At 40.7% G+C, this 21725-nt stretch overlaps 2 protein-coding genes across 6 annotated transcripts in view; one reads left to right on the top strand and one right to left on the bottom strand.

Moving 5' to 3' along the window:
- The window catches only part of LOC110538034 (histone-lysine N-methyltransferase 2A), a 61287-nt gene extending 42073 nt beyond the window's left edge, over nt 1-19214 (bottom strand). For 3 of the 4 annotated variants that reach the window (XM_090192845.1, XM_021624580.3, XM_090192842.1), the window contains exons 1-3: nt 18793-19214; nt 12391-12469; nt 918-5354 (exon numbers count right to left, since the gene is read on the bottom strand). In XM_090192845.1, coding sequence (XP_090048971.1) covers nt 918-5354; nt 12391-12469; nt 18793-19125 — 4849 coding nt within the window. In that variant the 5' untranslated portion in view covers nt 19126-19214. The remainder of the gene's footprint in view (nt 1-917; nt 5355-12390; nt 12470-18792) is intronic. The other variant, XM_090192838.1, reaches the window with a different exon arrangement.
- A 726-nt stretch (nt 19215-19940) lies between these two features.
- On the top strand, nt 19941-21601 carry LOC110538355 (gamma-secretase subunit PEN-2). Of its 2 annotated transcripts, none has more exons than XM_021625116.3 (4): nt 19941-20035; nt 20438-20538; nt 20744-20848; nt 21160-21601. In XM_021625116.3, exons 2-4 carry the CDS (start codon nt 20478-20480, stop codon nt 21297-21299), a joined length of 306 nt encoding a protein of 101 aa, XP_021480791.1. In that variant the 5' UTR covers nt 19941-20035; nt 20438-20477; the 3' UTR covers nt 21300-21601. The 2 variants fall into 2 exon arrangements, with proteins under 2 accessions (XP_021480791.1, XP_090049250.1); XM_090193124.1 differs by having other exon boundaries at nt 19951-20067.
- The last annotated feature ends 124 nt before the right edge of the window (nt 21602-21725 follow it).

The raw sequence follows: 21725 nt of genomic DNA, 5'->3' as shown, positions 1-21725 counted from the left end.
AAGGTGCTCTGGTCAGATGAGACCAAAATTGAACTTTTTGGCAACAATGCAAAACGTTATGTTTGGCGTAAAAGCAACACAGCTGAACACACCATCCCCACTGTCAAACATGGTGGTGGCAGCATCATGGTTTGGGCCTGCTTTTCTTCAGCAGGGACAGGGAAGATGGTTAAAATTGATGGGAAGATGGATGGAGCCAAATACAGGACCATTCTGGAAGAAAACCTGATGGAGTCTGCAAAAGACCTGTAGACTAGGACGGAGATTTGTCTTCCAACAAGACAATGATCCAAAACATAAAGCAAAATCTACAACGGAATGGTTCAAAAATAAACATATCCAGGTGTTAGAATGGCCAAGTCAAAGTCCAGACCTGAATCCAATCGAGAATCTGTGGAAAGAACTGAAAACTGCTGTTCACAAATGCTCTCAATCCAACCTCACTGAGCTCGAGCTGTTTTGCAAGGAGGAATGGGAAAAAATGTAAGTCTCTCGATGTGCAAAACTGATAGAGACATACCCCAAGCGACTTACAGCTGTAATCGCAGCAAAAGGTGGCGCTACAAAGTATTAACTTAAGGGGGCTGAATAATTTTGCACGCCCAATTTTTCAGTTTTTGATTTGTTAAAAAAGTTTGAAATATCCAATAAATGTTGTTCCACTTCATGATTGTGTCACACTTGTTGATTCTTCACAAAAAAATACAGTTTTATATCTTTATGTTTGAAGTCTGAAATGTGGCAAAAGGTAGCAAAGTTCAAGGGGGCCGAATACTTTCGCAAGGCACTGTACATATTAAACCAAGTAACATACAAATAAACAAAAATACCAGTATTTACATAATGTGCAGTTATTTATCAAGCAAGCTAATGTTGAACAACTATACGCATTAACTGATTGATAGTTATTTTCTTACCTGCAATAACATTTTCAGCATTTGTTTTGTCTTCCTCTGTCAACTCCTCATGTTCTCCATATTGAAATGTTAAGAAGTTTGAGTTCATAGTCCGAACACACACAGAGACTTTTCGCACAACCCCAGGGCTATCAAGGTCCTCAATCTTGAGCTTGGATTTGCCTTGCTTTGATTTGGGTTTGCTTGGAGCTGTGATTGTGGGACGTTTCTTTAGACAAATGCTCTTGACTTCATCATCCAGACCTTCCGCTAGCATATGAACAGAAGATTGAAGAGTATTGCAAACACCATCTGTCATCACGTTTTTTCTTCTCTTTTTGGGAAGTCCTGGTTGCAGCTTCTTCAGTCGCTTGTACATATTTAGGTGAGATGTTTGCTTGTTGAACTTGTAGCACCTTTTCTTTTTCTGAACCTCCTGGGGATCGGTTGATGGGTCAGAAGCAATTTGGATTTCTTTGGATAAAAGTAAAGTCTCATACTCGCTCTGAAGAGTTTTGTCCAGCGTATATACTTCCTCACCAGACTCTCCTGGCACATGCCACTTGAAACTGGGATTCCTCAAAAGGGACCTCCTCTTTCCAAATTGCTTTCCGGGGGATAAGCCGTCACTCATGTCAGTGGTTTCCTTTTCGAGTTCCTGAGTTGAGAACAAATCGACATCTAACTGCGCCTCATTCAGAAATTCTTCATCGTCGATAGGCAGATCAGGAGTAAGCTCTCTACCTGTGCCATCTTCTCGTTTCCTTCCAGTGCGTGGGTGTAAGCCGAATAGTTGGCCTTTCTTCGGGGAGTTTCTACGAGGCAAAACAGACATGCCAGCATCATCCATAAACCTCTGTGGAGTCTTGATCACCCGTGAGGACCGGGCACTGACAACAGGCATGATGAAGTGCTTTATGTTTTTAAGGTACTTTGATTTACCATGCTGGTCATCAAAAGCATCAGACTGTGGTTCATCATCCACAGTGTCTTGTATATCCTGCTCCTCCAAAATTTGCTGGGCGAGATCAATTTCTACCTGCTTAGATAGAGTTTTAGGCCTGGCTCTTGGTCTTTTGCTACCAAGGAACTGAAGGCTTGAATTGGGGACCTTTTTCCTTCTGTTCTTGGTCTTGAGGATACCAATGAGTTTAGAGCTTGCCAGTGTGGAAGCAGCCTCTGGGGAATAAACTTCCTTTAGGTCCACCTCTTCAACAGCTTCAGGTACCTTACTTTCAGGTAATTTACTCTCATCACTCGTGCTCCCTTCTGGCCTCTGCCTTTGTTTCTGCCTCTGTCCAATCAAGGCTCTTCGCTTCTTTTTGCCATGTTTGAACAGACTTCTATGACGGCTTCGTTCTGTCTTTTCAATAACAGAGGGCTCCAAAAGCAGCACCTTTCCACTCCCTATTGGCTGGGTCTCTGGCTCCACCTTTACCACTGGTTGAGTGTCAGCCAAAGTCACAGGTTCAGATTGGGCTAATTCTATGTTTGGAGTTTCAGATGTTGGTGTCTTTGACTTCTTTCTAATCAAAAGGCTAGAAGTTCTTCTCCTAGGTTCAGAGACAAGAGACAATGTGGAGATCTCCTCTGTCTGCTGTTCAGATGGGGCCATCTCGGTGTTTGGAGCTTCAGATGATGTTGGTGTCTTTGACTTCTTTCTAATTGAAAGGCTAGAATTTCTTCTCCTTCTAGATTTAGAGACAACAGACAATGTGGAGATCTCCTCTGTCTGCTGTTCAGATAGGGCCGTCTCGGTGGTTGGAGTTTCAGGTCTTGGTGTCTTTGACTTCTTTCTAATTGAGAGGCTAGAATGTATTCTCCTTCTAGATTTAGAGACAACAGACAATGTGGAGATCTCCTCTGTCTGCTGTTCAGATCGGGCCGTCTCGGTGGTTGGAGTTTCAGATCTTGGTGTCTTTGACTTCTTTCTAATTGAAAGGCTAGAAGTTCTTCTCCTAGGTTCAGAGACAAGAGACAATGTGGAGATCTCCTCTGTCTGCTGTTCAGATGGGGCCATCTCGGTGTTTGGAGCTTCAGATGATATTGGTGTCTTTGACTTCTTTCTAATTGAAAGGCTAGAATTTCTTCTCCTCCTAGATTTAGAGACAACAGGCAATGTGGAGATCTCCTCTGTCTGCTGTTCAGATCGGGCAGTCTCGGTGGTTGGAGTTTCAGATGTTGGTGTCTTTGACTTCTTTCTTATTGAAAGGCTAGATGTTCTTCTCCTAGGTTTAGAGACAACAGACAACTTACAGGCCTCCTCTGTCTGTGGTTCAGACGGGGCTATCTCGGTGTTGAGAGTTCCAGATGTTGGTGTCTTTGACTTCTTTCTTATTGAAAGGCTAGATGTTCTTCTCCTAGGTTTAGAGACAACAGACAACTTACAGGCCTCCTCTGTCTGTGGTTCAGATGGGGCCATCTCTGTGTTTGCAGTTTCAGATGGTGTCTTCCTTGACTTCTTTCTAATTGAAAGGTTAGAACTTCTTCTCCTAGGTTTAGAGACAACAGACAATGTGGAGACCTCGGTCTGTGGTTCAGATGGGGCTAACTCTGTGTTTGGAGATTCAGTGGGTTCAGGTAACATCTGCGTCTTCCCTGGCCTCTTTCTAACTGAAACACTCAAACTTCTTCTCCTTCTAGGTTTAGAAACAGACAATGTGGAAACCTCAGTCTTCAAAACCTCATTGGTCTGTGGTTCTGCTTCACTGGAAAGTTCATCAGATGGATGTTCCACATTTGGACTTGTTTGAAGCTTGTGTTTGTGGGTTGTCCAGGGTTTATGACTTCCACGCTTCTTCCGTGGTGTAGACATCTTCGCCAGTCTTCTCCTCCTTGCTTTGGGAGTTGGCACAGCATTTGTGTCTGATAAAGACATTTTTTCCTCCAGAATTTCACTTGAATCTTTTGTGATTACCACTATCTTTTTTTCTTCAGGCGCAGGAGTAGTTTGATGGATCAGGAATGATGGTTTTGAGCGTTTAGGTTTACCGGGTGAGGAGACCTTTTTTATCTGAAGGGGTGGAACAACCATTGCCACAGTATTACCACAGTCAGTTTGAGTGGCCTCCTCTGGATGTGGTTGCGTTCCCTGTCCCACCTCAACATGAAGAAATGACTTTTCCTCAAGAGACAAAGCCTCCTTAATCTTCTTATTGGAAGACTTCTCATTATGTGTGTGCTCAGCATCTTTGGAAGTGGTACAACTCGTGGCCTCTTTCTCTTCAGGGTTCTCAACATTCTTGATCACACTGGGTTCAAAAAGAGAGGCATTGTCTAATTCAGTGTTATTCCGCTGCTTCTCTGTTCCTTTGACAGTATTTCCAGAGGCCTGCACTTGGGTGTCCTTTCTTTTCCCCTTAACCAATGTAAGTGTCCACACAAACTTGCTTCGTTTCTTCTTACGAGAGGAGCCCTTACTGTCAGTCCGAGATGAGCCTTCCAATTTGGGGTTTCTGATTTTAATCAGCTTAAAACTTGGAATCCCGATTATGTCATCATCATTTTTAAAAGCCAGACCGTCATTGGATTCAACAATTGGCTTTTCAGGTTCTGTGGCTAACGGAACATGGATTTCTGTGAAAATCTTCTCTCCTTGATGTGCCTTGCTTTGTTTACGCCTACTCTTTCTGGGTGGTGTTTTGGCTTCCTCTATTCTTGAAACCTCTAACAATGACTCTGCCAGACATACTTTGTCATTGCTCTGGTTTTTTAATTCTGTTACAAGGCCTTCATGTGTTTCGGAGGATGGATTAGTAGTTCGATTTCTTCTCCGGATCACCAGTTTATTGACTTCAGTGCTTACCTCTGTGGTTCTTTCTTTCCGTTTGAATTTCTTAATGTCAGTTTTTGGCTCCGCATTTCCACTTTCCAGTGCAATGTCCTGTTTGCCTGTTGATTTTATACCCCCCTCTGATTTTTGGTCATCAACATCCCCAACTTTGGCCCCCCTTTGAACACAGGGTTCAGTGATCTTGGAGGCAGATCTACCACGCCTCCTTGCCGGTATGGCTCCTCCGCCTCCCTCATCCTCAGTGCCATTCAGATGCTGTGCCTCGGTCTTTAATTTGACATGGGCACTGGAGATCTGGTCACCTTTGACGTCATTAGCCTTTGATTGAAAATGTAATCCTTTTACCTTCAGCTTCTCCACAGATTTTATACGTCCTCCCTTTTCCTTTCGCACCGTCTTCTTGGCCACCAACTTGATGGTAATCCTTGGAGTTAAAGCTGCCCCGTTTTTCGCAGGACGCCTCTCCTTTGCTGGGTTTGAGTGCTTGTTTTTTGAACCCTTCCTACCATCATTGGAAGGCACTGCATCTGGAGAAATTGCACAGTGGATTTCTTGTGAAGATCGTGCATCTTCTTCAGGAGTGGGAGACTCATCTGTCTCCTTTGGGGTGACTACAAGGGGTGGCTTCTCTCGTATCCTTTTTGATTTTGTTTGGACAGGATCACCTTATGGAGGAAAAGAACAAATGAGAGAAGAAATTACTATCATATCTAAGCTGATATACAATGGCTTCAGAAAGTATACATACCCCTTCTCTTATTCCACATTGTTGTGTTACAGCCGGAATTCAAAATGGTTTAAAATGAAATTTCTCACCCATCTACACACAATACCGCATAATGACAAAGTGAAAACTAATTTATTGCAAATGAAATACACAAATCTAATTTACATATATATTTACTCAGGGGTGTGAATAGTTGTCAGAATCACCGTTGGCAGTAATTACAGCTGTGAGTCTTTATGGGTGAGTCTATAAGAGCATTGCACCACTGAATTGTACAATATTTGCACATTACTCTATTTAAAATTCTGCAGGCTGTCATGTTGGTTGCTGATCATAGCTAGACGTCCATTTTCAAGTCTTGCCATAGATTTTCAAGCAGATTTAAGGGAACAGTTGTAACTAGGCCTCTCAGTAACCTTCAATGTCATCTTCGTAAGCAACACCAGTATAGACTTGCAGTGGCGGAAAAAGTACCCAATATACCTTAACAGAAAATGACTCCAGTAATAGTGAAAGTCACCCAGTAAAATACCAGAGTAAAAGTCTAAAAGTATTGGGTTTTAAATATACTTAGGTATCAAAAGTAAATGTATAAATACATTTCAAAGTCCTTATATTAAGCAAACCAGACCACCATTTTATTCTGGATAGAGGGGAACACTCCAACACTTACACATAATTTACAAATTAAGCACTTTGTGTTTAGTGATTCCTCCAGCTCAGGCAGTAGGGATGACCAGTGATGTTCTCTTGATAAGTGTGTGAATTAGACCCTGTTCCTGACCTGCTAAGCATTCAAAATGTAACAAGTAATTTTGAGTGTCATAGAAAATGGAGTAAAAAGTACATTATTTTCTTTAGGAATGTAGTGAAGCAAAAGTAGTAAAAATATAAATAGTAAAGTCCAAAACAAACTACTTAAGTAAAAATACTAAAAAGGTACGTACAGTTGAAGTCAGACATTTACATACACCTTAGACAAGTACATTTAAACTCAGTTTCACAGATCCTGACATTTAATCCTAATAAAAATTCCCTGTCTTAGGTCAGTTAGGATCACCACTTTATTTTAAGAATGTGAAATGTCAGAATAATAGAGAATGGTTGATTTCAGCTTTTATTTCATCACATTCCCAGTGGGTCAGAATTTCACAGATTCAATTAGTATTTGGTAGCATTCCCTTTAACTTGGGTCAAACGTTTTGGGTAGCCTTCCACAAGCTTCCAACAATAAGTTGGGTGAATTTTGGCCAATTCCTCCTGACAGAGCTGGTGTAACTGAGTCAGGTTTGTAGGCCTCCTTGCTCACACATGCCTTATCAGTTCTGCCCACACATTTTCTTTAGGATTGAGGTCAGGGCTTTGTGCTAGCCACTCCAATACCTTATCCTTAAGACATTTTGCCACAACTTTGGAAGTATGCTTGAGGTCATTGTCCATTTGGAAGACCCATTTGCGACCAAGCTTTAACTTCCTGACTGATGTCTTGAGATGTTGCTTCAATATATCCACATAATTTTCTTCCTCATGATGCCATCTATTTTGTGAAGTGCACCAGTCCCTCCTGCAGCAAAGCACACCCACAACATGATGCTGTCACCCCGTGCTTCACGGTTGGGATGGTGTTCTTCGGCTTGCAAGCCTCCCCCATTATCCTCAAAACATAAGGATGGTCATTATGGCCAGTTCTATTTTTGTTTCATCAGACCAGAGGACATTTTCCAAAAAGTACAATTTTTGTCCCCATGTGCAGTTGCAAACCGTAGTCTGGCTTTTTAATGACAGTTTTCGAGCAGTGGCTTCTTCCTTGCTGAGCGGCCTTTCAGATAAGTCGATATAGGACTTGTTTTACTGTGGATATAGATACTTTTGTACCTGTTTCCTCCAGCATCGTCACATGGTCATTTGCTGTTGTTCTGGGATTGATTTGCACTAAAGTACGTTCATCTCTAGGAGACAGAACGCGTCTCCTTCCCAAGCGGTATGACGGCTACGCGTTCCCATGGTGTTTATACTTGTGTACTATTGTTTGTACAGATGAACGAACGGGGTACCTTCAGGCGTTTGGAAATTGTTCCCAAGGATGAAACAGACTTGTGGAGGTCTACAATTGTTTTCTGAGGTCTTGGCTGATTGTCCCATGATTTCAAGCAAAGGGGCACGGAGTTTGAAGGTAGACCTTGAAATACATCCACAGGTACACCTCCAATTCACTCAAATGATGTCAATTAGCATATTAGAAGCTTCTTAAGCCATGACACCATTTTCTGGAATTTTCCAAGCTGTTTAAAAGGCAAAGTCAACTTAGTATGTAAACTTCTGACCAACTGGAATTGTGATAGTGAATGAAGTGAAATAATCTGTCTGTAAACAAATGTTGGAAAAATAACTTGTGTCATGCACAAAGTAGATTTCTGAACCGATATGCCAAAACTATAGTTTGTTAACGAGACATTTGTGAGGTTGGAGTTTTAATGACTCCAACCTAAGTGTGTAACCTTCCGACTTCAACTGTATGTATGCATGTATGTATGTAGTTCTCTCTACCGCATGGCAAGCGGAACCGGAGTGCCAAGTCTAGGACAAAAAGGCTTCTCAACAGTTTTTACCCCCACGCCATAAAAAAACTCCTGAACAGGTAATCAAATGGCTACCCAGACTATTTGCATTGTGTCCCACCACCCACCAACCCCTCTTTTACGCTACTGCTACTCTCTGTTCATAATATATGCATAGTCACTTTAACCATATCTAAATACTACCTCAATCAGCCTGACTAATCTGTGTCTATGTAGCCTCGCTACTTTTAGACTCGCTACTGTATATAGCCTTTTTACTGTGGTTTTATTTCTTTACTTACCTATTGTTCACCTAATACCTTTTTTGCCCTATTGGTTAGAGCCTGTAAGTAAGAATTTCACTGTAAGGTGAAATACCTGTTGTATTCGGAGCATGTAACAAATATTAATTTGATGTACATATTTGTCATTGTGTAGTAGGTTATTGTCTTGTTGAAAGGTGAACTTGTCTTCCAGTGGCTGTTGGAAAGCACACCAAACCAGGTTTTCCTCAAGGATTTTGCGTGTGCTTATCTCTATCCTGTTTCTTTTTGTCCTAAAAAAAAAAAACTCACTAGCAGTTGCCGATGACAAGCAAACCCATAACATTGTAAATATGAAGAGAGTTACTCAATGATGTGGTGTGTTGGATTTACCCCGAACATAACACTTACTTCCTAGGTATCATGAGAAGGATTGCAAAGGGTCGGAATCTTTCCGGGAATTTTCCATGGGAAGATAAGCCTGGGACTTTTGCTTAAATTCATCAAAAAAGTTAACTTATAACGGTGAACCTTTTATGTGGGATACACGAGGCAATTCTAGGTCTTGTGGCATATTTTGGTTAAACTATCCCCAATTCAATGGAATTGCAACCCACGGCATCTTCCATCAAATGTGCAGTGCACTCTTCCAGCACATGTACAGCTGATTCTCAAGATCTTGCACACTAATGTTGAGCCCACACTACTACACTGTCTGAGCCAAGGACTACATGCTTTCTGGTAGGTTTTGATTACAATACTGGGTGAGGGGATATATTTTATATGACATACATACATTTGTTAACTAGTAAATAGTTGCCTACAGCAAAGTGTGTTTAAATCATTTCTAACTGGTTAACAAATTCTGCTAGTTAGTGTTTGCTACCATGTGTGTTTTAGCTTGCATGAGCCTGCTAACTGAGGAGTGTTAATTCATCCGTTTCAATACGTTTCATTTTAAAACATTTATCTTACAAAGGAGTTGTTTAATCTGACTGCTTAACTATTTATCTGTACATGGAATTGTATTTTGGATTTTCTTTAAAAAAAAATCTAATCTTTACAGGAAAATGCCACAGGCACTATCTGATGTGTGGAGACATTTCACTGCAGTCAATGTAGAAGGAAAAGCTGTGCCCATTTGCAAATACTGTGCTAAATCATGTGAAGAATGCAACAAAGATGCAGAATCATCTGGCCAAGTGCATAAAGTTCCCTGAGCGCTCACAACAAGCAACCTCTGACAAAAGTCCCTCTACTTCTATTCGAGGTGAAAATGATGAGACACCTTATCGATAGCAACAGCTCATGGTCCTCCTGGAATCAGAAGTTTATTTGACTCAATGGAGGAACGTAATCAGAGAAATGCTGATGAATGTCTTGTTGAGCTGTGCATGCAACTGGTTCACCTCGGATGCCCACAGGCAATGTGTATTGGAAGAGATTTCTGAATGTTCTTAGCCTAGCATTCACCCCTCCAACCAGACATGCTTTATCTACTAATTTGCTTGATGCATAGTTCAGAGTTCAAGTGAAAGTCAAGCAAATCATAGAGAAAGCAGACTGTATTGCAATCATCTCTGATGGGTGGTTAAATGTTCGTGGGTAAGGAATAATTAACTACATTCTCTTACCCCTCAACCGGTATTCTACAAGAGCACAGACACAAGGAACAGCAGACACACCGGTCTCCACATTGCAGATGAGCTGAAGGCAGTCAATGAACGTGGACCACAGAAGGTATTTGCACTGGTGACAGACAATTCTGCGAACATGAAGGCTGCTTGGTCTAAAGTGGAAGAGTTTTACCGTCACATCCATTGGCTGTGCTGCTCATGCATTGAATCTGCCCCTCAAGGACATCATGGCACTGAAAACAATGGATACACTCTACAAGAGAGCCAAGGAAATGCTTAGGTATGTGAAGGGTCATCAAGTTATAGCAGCAATCTACGTCACCAAGAAAAGTTAGAAGAATAAGAGCACCACATTGAAGCTGCCCAGCAACACCCATTGGGGTGGTGTTGTCATCATGTTTGACAGTCTCCTGGAGGGGAAGGAGTCTCTCCTAGAAATGGCCATATCACAGTCTGCCAATATGGACAGCCCCATCAAGAGGATCCTCCTCGATGATGTATTTTGGAAGAGAGTGGTAAACAGCCTAAAACCTATAGCAGTAGCCATTACACGGATTGAGGGAGACAATGCCATCTTGTCTGATGTTCAGACTCTGCTTGCAGATGTAAGAGAAGAATATCCGTACGGCCCTGCCCACTTCACTGTTGCTCAAAGCAGAGGAAACTGCAGTTCTGAAATGCATCAAAAACCGCAAAGCCTTCTGCCTGAAGCCCATACACACCGTAGTGTACATGTTGGACCTTAAGTATGCTGGCAAGAGCATCCTGTCTGGTGCAGAAATCAAGAAGGCCTATGGTGTCATCACTACCATGTCTCGCCACCTTGGCCTGGATGAGGGCAAGGGTCTTGGCAGTCTGGCGAAGTACACTTCCAAGCAAGGGCTTTGGGATGGAGATGCAATATGGCAGTCGTGCCAACATATCTAATCAGCCACCTGGTGGAAGGGGCATTGTGGATCTGAGGCTCTTTCCCCTGTTGCCTCCCATCATCCTCCAAATCTCACCAACATCAGCCGAGTCAGAGTGCAACTGGTCCTTGTTTGGGAACACACACACCAAAGCAGGCAACAGGCTGACCAATACAAGGGTTGAAAAATTGGTGGACATCCGGGCAAATTTGAGGCTTTTTGAGACTGACAACGAGACATCCTCAACAAGGTTGGAAAGTGATAGTGAAGATGCAAATTAATTACTTAAAAATCATACAATGTGATTTTCTGGATTTTTGTTTTAGATTCCGTCTCTCACAGTTGAAGTGTACCTATGATAAAAAAAATTACAGACCTCTACATGCTTTGTAAGTAGGAAAACCTGCAAAATTGGCAGTGTATCAAATACTTGTTCTCCCCACTGTGTGTTGAAAACATTTTTGGGAGAAGCGATGGATCATATATTCCCTTTTGTTGTTCAGTGAAATCATCCCATGTGAAGAGTCAACTCATTTAATTAAAGTTCAATTAGTAACTGCATTTTTTAAATTATTTTTTTCCATTGGAAGGATTTAATAATTTGCAATTATGTCTACTTATGATAAGGTAAAAGGTTTATGTTTGTCTCCATATGATATGGTAAATATATCCAATGCAAAAAACATCTACATTTAAATGGTATTAATATTAAATTTCCAAATTTCCATATATTCCCACAGAAAGTTTCCACCTCTGAATATTCCCCAAAATGTGCAACCCTATTTCCCCAGTCACATTTTTATTTATGAAGCATACCATAGTTTCCCAGAACAGCAGCCAGTCGTGTTCGGGAGAAAGCGGGAGCTGGTGAGTCCATTGTGTTCTCTATCTATCGGTCTCTGTGTGGCGCACATGAGGTGATAAAGTTACACTTGTATGCAATTCACTACTAAGTGTTAGCCATCAGATATCTTATAAACTGTCTAAGATGTGCTATACTCTCCAGCTGTGTATTTGGTTACTTGTTAGTTACTTGTAAGTGGCTGAATTAATAAGGAGATGGGCGGTTAGCTTTCTGCCGTGTTTGATAAGTCAAAGAGCTATGGATGAATTATCTGTACAGTTGCCATTTTTTCTCTGTGCTTCCAACTATTGTTTTTTCACCCTTTCTGTTCTCCTCCCCTCTTCTCAGCATACAGATGCTGTTCTTCCTTCAGACAAGCATGCAATACAAATTTGTTTATTTGCACAATTTCTCTCGTTCACTTTAGCTTATAAATGTCTACACCAGAAATTACTACTAGCTATACTTGTATAACATTATTAGCTGGATTTACCAGTCTTTTCAATTGGTTTGTTTGTTTGTGCCCGTTAGCATTCAGCTAAAAGCGTCCATGAGAATTTGCCATTAATTGTGCTAATTTTGTTGTAATTCTGGTAATAGACTGCCAATGGGCCTTTTTTGCGTTTTGAGCCTCTTGTGTGCTATACCAGTAATACCGTAAATCCCGGTATGGCAGAATAACAGTATGAAAATCTCGATTCCGCCCAAGAATAATAGATAGGTGGCAAGGGATGGGCATAGGTGTAGAATAGGCTAATACTTACTTTTGGAGGGATTATGTCTGGACCGTATGGGGCCTTTATATCCTTTACGATCAGATTCAAATCCTGTGAAATCATCTCCCTGAAAGGCAAGGTCAGATTATTAACTTTGGACACCCAACATTCTTTTTCCGACTGTTTCACAATTTTCCATAACCTCACAACAGTTTGATACCGAATATGCATTTGAAATTGATGAATAGTAGTTTACATGCAACAAATAGGTCTAAAAGCTTTGACAACTGTGACAATAACCTAACACACACACACACCTGAACACAACTAGGCCTATGTAATTGATTGCTAGTACTAATACTGTTGACTACAGGATCTTTTTTTATATCCCAATCTTGAGGGAGAACAGTGGCAGGGCAATCAAAAATGATATTGTGTAATGTCATGTAGTGAGTAGGTTATTCCATGATAACAGAATTACGCGGAGACTCCTATTTTTTACATTCAAATGTATGCGAAAGAAAAAAACATTGATTTCAAAGTTGAACAAACCGAACAAACTCTATGCACAAGGACTACTTTGAACAATTTACACAGAACATTTCACAAAAATACATTTACTGGTAGAACTGTGCAGATGCTAAATTTGGTAACAGTAAAATCTCCCTCTGTTATTGCAACCACATTTTCCAAAAACGTCAGATTCAAAGATGTTAGCAGAAAGAATGGAGTGTCAGCTATGACATGACACCTTGACTTTGAAAATCGATGTTGGTTATTGAATACACTATGTGAAGTGAATTTACAACCGGCAACAGAACAATGATTGCGGAATTACCTAATCGGTCTCTGATCTGTACAACACAGAAATGCATAATTATGGATATGATTTTCACTCTTCATGGTGATGTATCCTGAATTAGGTACACAAAAAGGTACAAAATATGCAATATCTTACTTTGCATATATGGGTATTATTCTACACACTGGCCATTATTCTCATGATCTCTGTCACCAATTAAGACCAAATTTGGTTGGTCCAGAACAAATCTGAACCAATCATAGACTTCTATGTAGGGTACAGTTCAGTACTAGGATTGCAAATTTTGGTAAATTTTGCTGCCGACTATCCGACCATCATTAACCGGTCAATAAAACAGCTACATTTTTACAAACAGTAAAATGGCATGACCAACTGAAAATACTATGCATTAAAAAGGAGAGGACATTTTTCATTAAGAGCTTAAATGCAAACATGCAACTCTACCACACCTATTGTTTTAAAGTCAAAATGTTATAGCCTATTATGGAACATGCAACTCTTGTAATGAAGCAGCCAATAAAACGTCATTTTCAAACACTTGCCAAAATGCATTATGCGGGAAAAAGTAGTTCTAAAACTGTGCACCTAAAGCGAGCCGATTCATGTGTGACAGGGATTCAAATCTGTCACACAAAAAGACGGGGAATCTAAAAGCAACAACTAGGATGGGTTGTTAATATGACTAGGATTGTGCCTTTTGCTTCTAGCCAACAAAAGAAAGTTGATATGAAAATCAATAGAACAGTAGAGAAATTAAAGTTAATGGCATGAGGAAGTCTATATAAAATAATTGCCTGTTTTTATGGTTGGATTTTCTCTGGGCGACCTTGAAGCCAGGTAAGAAATGGCTCATTATTTGAAGTAAAGTAAAACTTTCAGGTTTCAAACAATTATACTGCCTAAAGCTCATGTTGCAAAGTGGTGGGTGATAGCCTGACTATCGTTGACTATAGCATATGCACTCGAATGGGAAATGGGAGGCAGGCTTAAAATACGAGTTGAGATTGAGAAATAAAAAGTAATATATAAAAGCACGTTTCACTCCAGTACCATCTTTTGAGGAGCTGCTCTCTGACAGGTGATAGGCCATTCTCTGTATGCTGTGCACGTGCGATAAATAAGATACAGGAGAACCAATGAAAATACACAAGAACAATTTAATTCCCCTAAATTATGCCAATTAACCCATAGACTGATAAGCATGAGCGGTCAACTGTATTTTCGGCGGCTAACCAATTAACTGTTAAGATCCCTATTCAGTACAGTAGACTCTACTGTACCAGGGATCACGTTAGAGTTCAGAAATCTGCATTTTCATCAAAATCTGTGTTTTAAACCATTTCCCACGAGTTTTATGTTGAAAGAGTGCCTTTTTGTTTCAATAGGGTGATCAGTGGAGTGCAACTATAGTTCTTTACAGAAAATACATTAGTGCAACACATTCGTCAGAAAATAGCTTCATTTTCATCAGATGACAACAGAAGTGCAACATTATCTGGCTTACAGCCACACAAGTAAATTAGTTTACAATGAAAAAAAATCTAGGTATTTTTTGCAAAAACGATGTATGACCATCATATTTCAATTGTTTATTATCATAGAAAGAGATTAGCTAGCTACATTTCCTAATGTGTCTCTTGAAGTTAATCTTGCATTTTACCTGAGAAAAATAGGCTACACCGATAAAATTACCAGAGAAAAGTACCTACATGTCAGTCAGAGCACAATGCCTGTTTGTGAATTCTCATTCGAGTGAAGTGCAACTGAAACACAAAATTAGTCTGATGCCAAGCAGAAATTACAATAAGCATTTTAGATCTGTGCTTGTAAAACGCAGCAAGATACAGCATCTTAGGCGTTCTCTTTTTCTGAGGGAAAAATGCAAAATTTCTGCATTAACGCGTAATGATCTATACTCTTTATTGTACCCAGTTGTGCTTCACTGTACTGTGCAAACTTGTGAAACAGACGTCCATGATTTGGTATGATCACCGATCATAGACGTCTATGTTTGGGCTAAATCGAGGCCGGTCTAAACCCGACGTCTCTGGACGTTGAAATCAAGGCCATGGCGGACTGACCAAATGTCAACGTGCCAGTTACAGTAAATGGAAAGCAAGTGGTCTCGTGGGTAGTTGTCAGTAAGAGCTGGGAGAAGTTGCATTAACTGGGGGGGGGGGGGGGGGGGGGGGGGGGGGGGGTGTAAATCAGACCCTTTTGACTTTTTCTACAACACAAAAATACATTACAACCTTATTCTAAAACATATTACGCCCCCACCCCCCCCCACCCCCACACATTTACATAAGTATTCAGACCCTTTACTCAATACTTTGTTGAAGCATATTTCAGGTCTCTCCAGAGATGTTCAAATCGGGTTCAAGTCCGGGATCTGGCTGGGCCACTCAAGGACATTTAGAGACTTGTCCCGAAGCCACTCCTGTATTGTCTAGCCTAGTGGTTAGAGCGTTAGGCCAGTAACCGAAAGGTTGCTGGATCGAATCCCCGAGCTGACAAGGTAAACATCTGTCATTCTGCCTCTGAGCAAGGCAGTTAACACACTGTTCCCTGGGCACCAAAGATGTGGATGTCGATTAAGGCTGCCTCCCGCACAGCTCTGATTCAAAAGGAGTTGGGTTAAATGTGGAAGACATTTCAGTTGAAGGCATTTAGTTAGTACTACTGACTAGGTATCCCCCTTTCCCTTTCTTTGCTTAGTGTCGTTGTCCTGTTGAAGATTCAACCCAGTCTGAGGTCCTGAGCATTCTGGAGCAGGTTTTCATCAAGGTACTATGCTCCGTTCATCTTTCCCTCGATCCTGACTCCCAGTCCCTTCCACTGAAAAACATGCCCATAGCATGCTGCTGCCACCAACTTGCTTCACTGTAGGGATGGTGCCAGGTTTCCTCCAGACGTGACACTTGGCATTCAGAGTAGAGGTCGACCGATTAATCGGAATGGCCGAATAATTAGGGCCGATTTCAAGTTTTCATAACAATCAGAAATCGGTATTTTTGGGCACCGATTTTTTAAAATGTGTTTTTATTTATATTAACGCCTTTATTTAACTAGGCAAGTCAGTTAAGAACACATTCTTATTTTCAATGACGGCTTAGGAACGGTGGGTTAACTGCCTCGTTCAGGGGCAGAACGACAGATTTTCACCGTGTCAGCTCGGGGTATCCAATCTTGCAACCTTACAGTTAACTAGTCCAACACAATAACGACCTGCCTCTCTCTCGTTGCACTCCACAAGGACTGTTACGCAAATGCCGTAAGCCATGGTAAGTTGCTAGCTAGCATTAAACTTATCTTATAAAAAAACAATCAATCATAATCACTAGTTAACTACACATGGTTGATGATATTACTAGATGTTATCTAGCATGTCCTGCATTGCATATAATCTGACTGAGCATACAAGCATCTAAGTATCCGACTAAGCGGTGGTAGGCTGAAGCAGGTGTGTAAACATTAATTCAAACAGCACTTTCGTGCGTTTTGCCAGCAGCTCTTCGTTGTGCGTCAAGCATTGCGCTGTTTATGACTTCAAGCATATCAACTCCCGAGATGAGGCTGGTGTAACCGAAGTGAAATGGCTAGCTAGTTAGCGCGCGCTAATAGTGTTTCAAACATCACTCGCTCTGAGCCTTCTAGTAGTTGTTCCCCTTGCTCTGCATGGGTAACGCTGCTTCGATGGTGGCTGTTGTTGTTGTGTTGCTGGTTTGAGCCCAGGGAGGAGCGAGGAGAGGGACGGAAGCTATACTGTTACACTGGCAATACTAAAGTGCCTATAAGAACATCCAATAGTCAAAGGTTAATGAAATACAAATGGTATAGAGGGAAATAGTCCTATAATTCTTATAATAACTACAACCTAAAACATCTTACCTGGGAATATTGAAGACTCATGTTAAAAGGAACCACCAGCTTTCATATGTTCTCATGTTCTGAGCAAGGAACTGAAACGTTAGCTTTCTTACATAGCACATATTGCACTTTTACTTTCTTCAACACTTTGTTTTTGCATTATTTAAACAAAATTGAACGTTTCATTATTTACTTGAGCCTACATTGATTTTATTTATGTATTATATTAAGTTAAAATAAGTGTTCATTCAGTATTGTTGTAATTGTCATTATTTTGGTCCTCCAATAAATCGGTATCAGCGTTGAAAAATCATAATCGGTCGACCTCTAGTCTTTACTTCAACATTGTGTTTTGATTTATTTCTAATACCTTTTAAGACTTTCTGGTAGATATTTTTAAAGACCCGTTTCCATCTTTTTTTTGTGCCAGAAATCAATTCCTAATTTGCAAAAAAACTGTATTTTCTTTAATGCATCTGTACCTTTATTTTCCAAAAATATACTCTTCGCTTTCATTTGACACCCAATTTGATATGCTCCTACGAACTTCACCTTGGTGCTCATGGGTTCTTTTACATGGAAATGACCATGTATAGTGTTATAGGTTACTGCCTACTTGGAATAGGTCTCCCATGTCAAATGTTTACTATCACTGGGATGACCTGTAGATTATTGTGCTAGTCTTGAGCACCAAACTATACCATTACAAACCCAACACAAGTGCACTGGACAAGCCATTACATCAACTAGTTAAGTTAATCATTCAAAAACAGTCCAAGCACATCTTTCAAATGATCTTCTCCTCCAGGTAATGCATCTTTGTTCATGGATGGCGAGACATTACCAAGAAACCAGCAGCAATTTACCCAGTCATGCCTGGGAACTGGGGAGGGGTTGCAGGCCTCTAACTACATCTGCTACATGCCTGTTAATATGCAAATAAAGTCGATATTGTGGCAGCAGCATTTTGTCAGCTAATGTGGAGCTTGGGTCCAAGCCAGATTATTAACATATGAATACTTGCAGTCATTAGGTAGGCCTAGGTCATTTATATTTCAAATGTAAATATATAATATGCTTGGTGCTCCTCTCTTGCTTGTGATGAAATAGAAAATGGACTGCAATAGCAGGCCAAGTAACGTTAACATCTCACATCATGACAAATGTACCCACTACCGGGTTTCGTTATCAGTTTCCCTCCAATGACTTCAACAACCTAGTTACATTAATTGACTCAGTGACAGCGACAAAAAAACTGACCTGGTGACATTCTGCAAGCCTTGTTCTTGAAAGGAACGTGAAATGATCCCCATACACCGTAGTTAGTTAGCTATCATAGAGAGTAGGTATCTGACGTAGCCCCTCCCCCTCTTGAATCCATAGAAACATTTATGTAGCTACGTTCGTTACTCACTGCAGCAATTACAGGCATGAACCAGTTAAATACTAATTTAAGACAAATACCTGACTAGCTAGCGTGGGTGTAAGTTATTCGTGGTAAATATTATGTCTAACTAACCATAGAGCTCCAATGCAGACAAATATTACATTAGCCTTCCCCTTTGTTAGCTAGCGCTATTGACGAACATCTCATGAAGTCGCTACTGCTAACGTTAGCTGGCTAGCTAACTAATGTTGACACTTAAAGCAAAGTATTATGAAACGGGGCCAACTCTACATGACACACACACACACAAAACTACACACCAACACAGGTAACCAAAATGGCATGATAAAATAAGCAAAAATATACTAACTCCAGCAGCGATTTGGGCTCTCACCTCTTCGCTCCCACTTGAGCTGTACCCAGCCTCCGCTAAGCTCTTGTGGTTCGACTCTATCCCAAGTAAGCGCAAGTGAGACTGGTCCTCGTTTAACGAGAGAACCAGGCTTGTGGGCCTTGGGCCTCCAGCATTAGTCACATCCTCAGCTTCTGCCCCTGATCGGTCGAGTTGCCATCGCTTCTCAGAACGCAAGCGGCTGCGAGACGACCATGGCCGACCAGGGAAGCGACCTCGGGGTGCAGCAGTACCAACTTGGCCTCCTATGGCAGCCGCGGTTGCTGATCCGCATCCCGCTGCCGCCATCATAGCTTCAAAAACAACACCGATAGCAACTTGAGGTGAGACAAGAGGGAAGGCGCGAGAAAGGGAGGGGGGACCCGCAAGGCTGCCGGGAAATGAAGTATGTCCAAGGAAAGCTTCACAGGGTAACTTGCAAATCTTTATTTAAATTATGATTGGAATTTATAGGGGTGGTGTGTGCAATGCATTATGTAATACAAGTAATAAACCCATTTGATATTAAACAAAGGACGCATTGGTCGATCATCGTTTCATTACAACCATTACGTTTATTGATAATTAACTACAAGGCCCAGCTTCCCTCCATGCAAAAAAATACACATTTTGTGAATGGCCATCTACCGCTGTACCAATATTTTTATGCTTTTTCCTATTCCTCAGAGCGGCTTGTCCTCGTCTTTTGATATGATCATACAAATTGCACCACTATACATTATGTGCGCGCTCCTTACATGAGAGAGAGAGTATATGCACTTAAATCAAGCTCTAAACAGAATTTGAAAAGAAGAATTGAAAATATCCACAAGTCTAGGCCTATATTATTTTGCATTGATAAGAGGAGAATTATGGTTGTATATTGTAGTAAACTTCCCTGATGAAAATTATTCACAGAATAAGACAGGCAGGTTAACAGTAATTCTGCAACTGCAAAGCACATATTTTGCATTGCAATTCACATCATCTGCACTGTCAGCAATCATAGGTGATTTACTACAAGCAAAAGTGAATTACACTGTTGAAATATATTTTAATTTAAATGCCAAAACATACGTTTCTATGTACGCTATCTGAACTACAACGAACGGAGGGGGGGGGGGGGGGAAACTGGAGTAGGAAGCGGAAATGAACAAATTGACATTCTCTTTTGTGTGTATGTTTTGAGCTGTTGAACGTGAAGTTGTCAAGCAATTTAGAGGTATTTGACATCTATGTAATTAAAGATTACAGGTAAAAGCCTCGGAAAATATTATTAATTATGTATTTTCTGTAATAGAGGACAATTGCTGTTAACATTGTAGCATATATTTTTAGCCATCCAGTACGCATTATTCTCGACTGCTTTTTCAAAACGTATCTACTAGCCTACACATTTCGCCTTAAAATACTTCAGTTCGCAAAATTGGTGTTTAAATATGTTATCGTGTCATCTGGGCAGATAGCCAGGCAAAAGTTCGGTGGAAACACAAGACTTGTTCCATTCTTATCGATAGATGGCACCCTCGTATTTTACAGACGGGCAGTTCCATGAAGCCGAAATGTGCCAGTCTTGATCTTCAAAATACCCTCTCACTTTTATCCTCTTCCATCATACTTCAAGGTCTCTTTGAAAAGCTGTCAATACGAAGGGGGAAATCAACATGAACCTAGAGCGCCTTCCCAATGAGGAGAAACTCACCCTCTGTAGGAAATACTATTTCGGTAAGTTGGTAAGTCTGAACCACCAAGTGTTGTTTTTCTCTAATTATAAGCCACGTGACCAGGGGATTTCTGTCCCCTGGCATGGTTCAAAGAGAAAAACATTGCATGAGCTCTCCAATGTTAGTGTTTACAACGTGTGTGTGTGTATATATATATAAGTAATGCAAGAATCATGTAGTAATACTGTAATGACTTTCTATCTCAGGGGGATTTGCATTCCTTCCGTTCCTGTGGCTGGTGAATGTGGTGTGGTTTTTCAAAGAGGCCTTTGTAAAGCCAACATATACTGAACAACTTCAGATCAAAACATGTGAGTGTCAATCATCCAATCAGAGTCAATGTACACAGAGAAAGTGCTGTTAATTAATGTAACTCAAGATTCCTGTACAAATGATTAGTTGTCCATATTTGTTGTGGCAAATCCACATACTGGATAAATAATACATTTGTTACAGGTTGTGTGTCTTATGAGATGTAGGCCTATGATCCATGATGAGATAAGATGATCCAGCTAAAACAAAGTTGGCTTTGTATTAGTTTAATTAACATTAGTGTAAGTATTAGTGAAAGCATGCAGTTTCTATGCAAACATGACTACAATACATTACATCTCTCTTTCAGATGTAAAGCGTTCAGGGCTGGGGTTGCTACTGTGGGTTGCAGTACTCACCACATGGATAACCATATTCCAGCACTTCAGAGCAGAATGGGGTGAGGTGGGCGACTACCTCTCCTTCACCATTCCACTTGGCATTCCCTGAGACAGACAAGGCGGGGAAACAAGAAAGCTTCCTACTGTATAAAACTTTACCATGACAGAATTAATAGGCAAATCTAACATAGGTTGAAATAGTTAAACGTGTAGTTTCTCAATGGATAACCATGGTAATTTTCTTCTGGGCTTTAATGAGTGGGAAGATGTCCTATGAACACTGCACCTTTTCCCCAAATTGTGTGTAGTGTGTGGATGTCTCAACACGTTTGAGTAAATTTGGAAGGTTATACAGGCGAATGGTATGTATGACAAAAATAAATAGCAAATTCATTAACTTTCTAAATTAAATGGAAGTGTATGCCTTTTTTATTTGCTGTAATAAGGTTTTGAGTTTAGATGCCAGATTGTGGTCTAGTGTGCATTTCATTAGACATTTGACTCCTATGGATAATATGAATGGCATGAGCATAGC

The sequence above is a fragment of the Oncorhynchus mykiss genome, chromosome 2, assembly GCF_057628025.1.
Source record: "Oncorhynchus mykiss isolate SJ-2025 chromosome 2, ASM5762802v1, whole genome shotgun sequence".
In the NCBI taxonomy this organism is placed as follows: domain Eukaryota; kingdom Metazoa; phylum Chordata; class Actinopteri; order Salmoniformes; family Salmonidae; genus Oncorhynchus; species Oncorhynchus mykiss.
The sequence above is the reverse complement of the archived record's forward strand: the minus strand, read 5'-3'. Positions and strand labels throughout refer to the sequence as shown.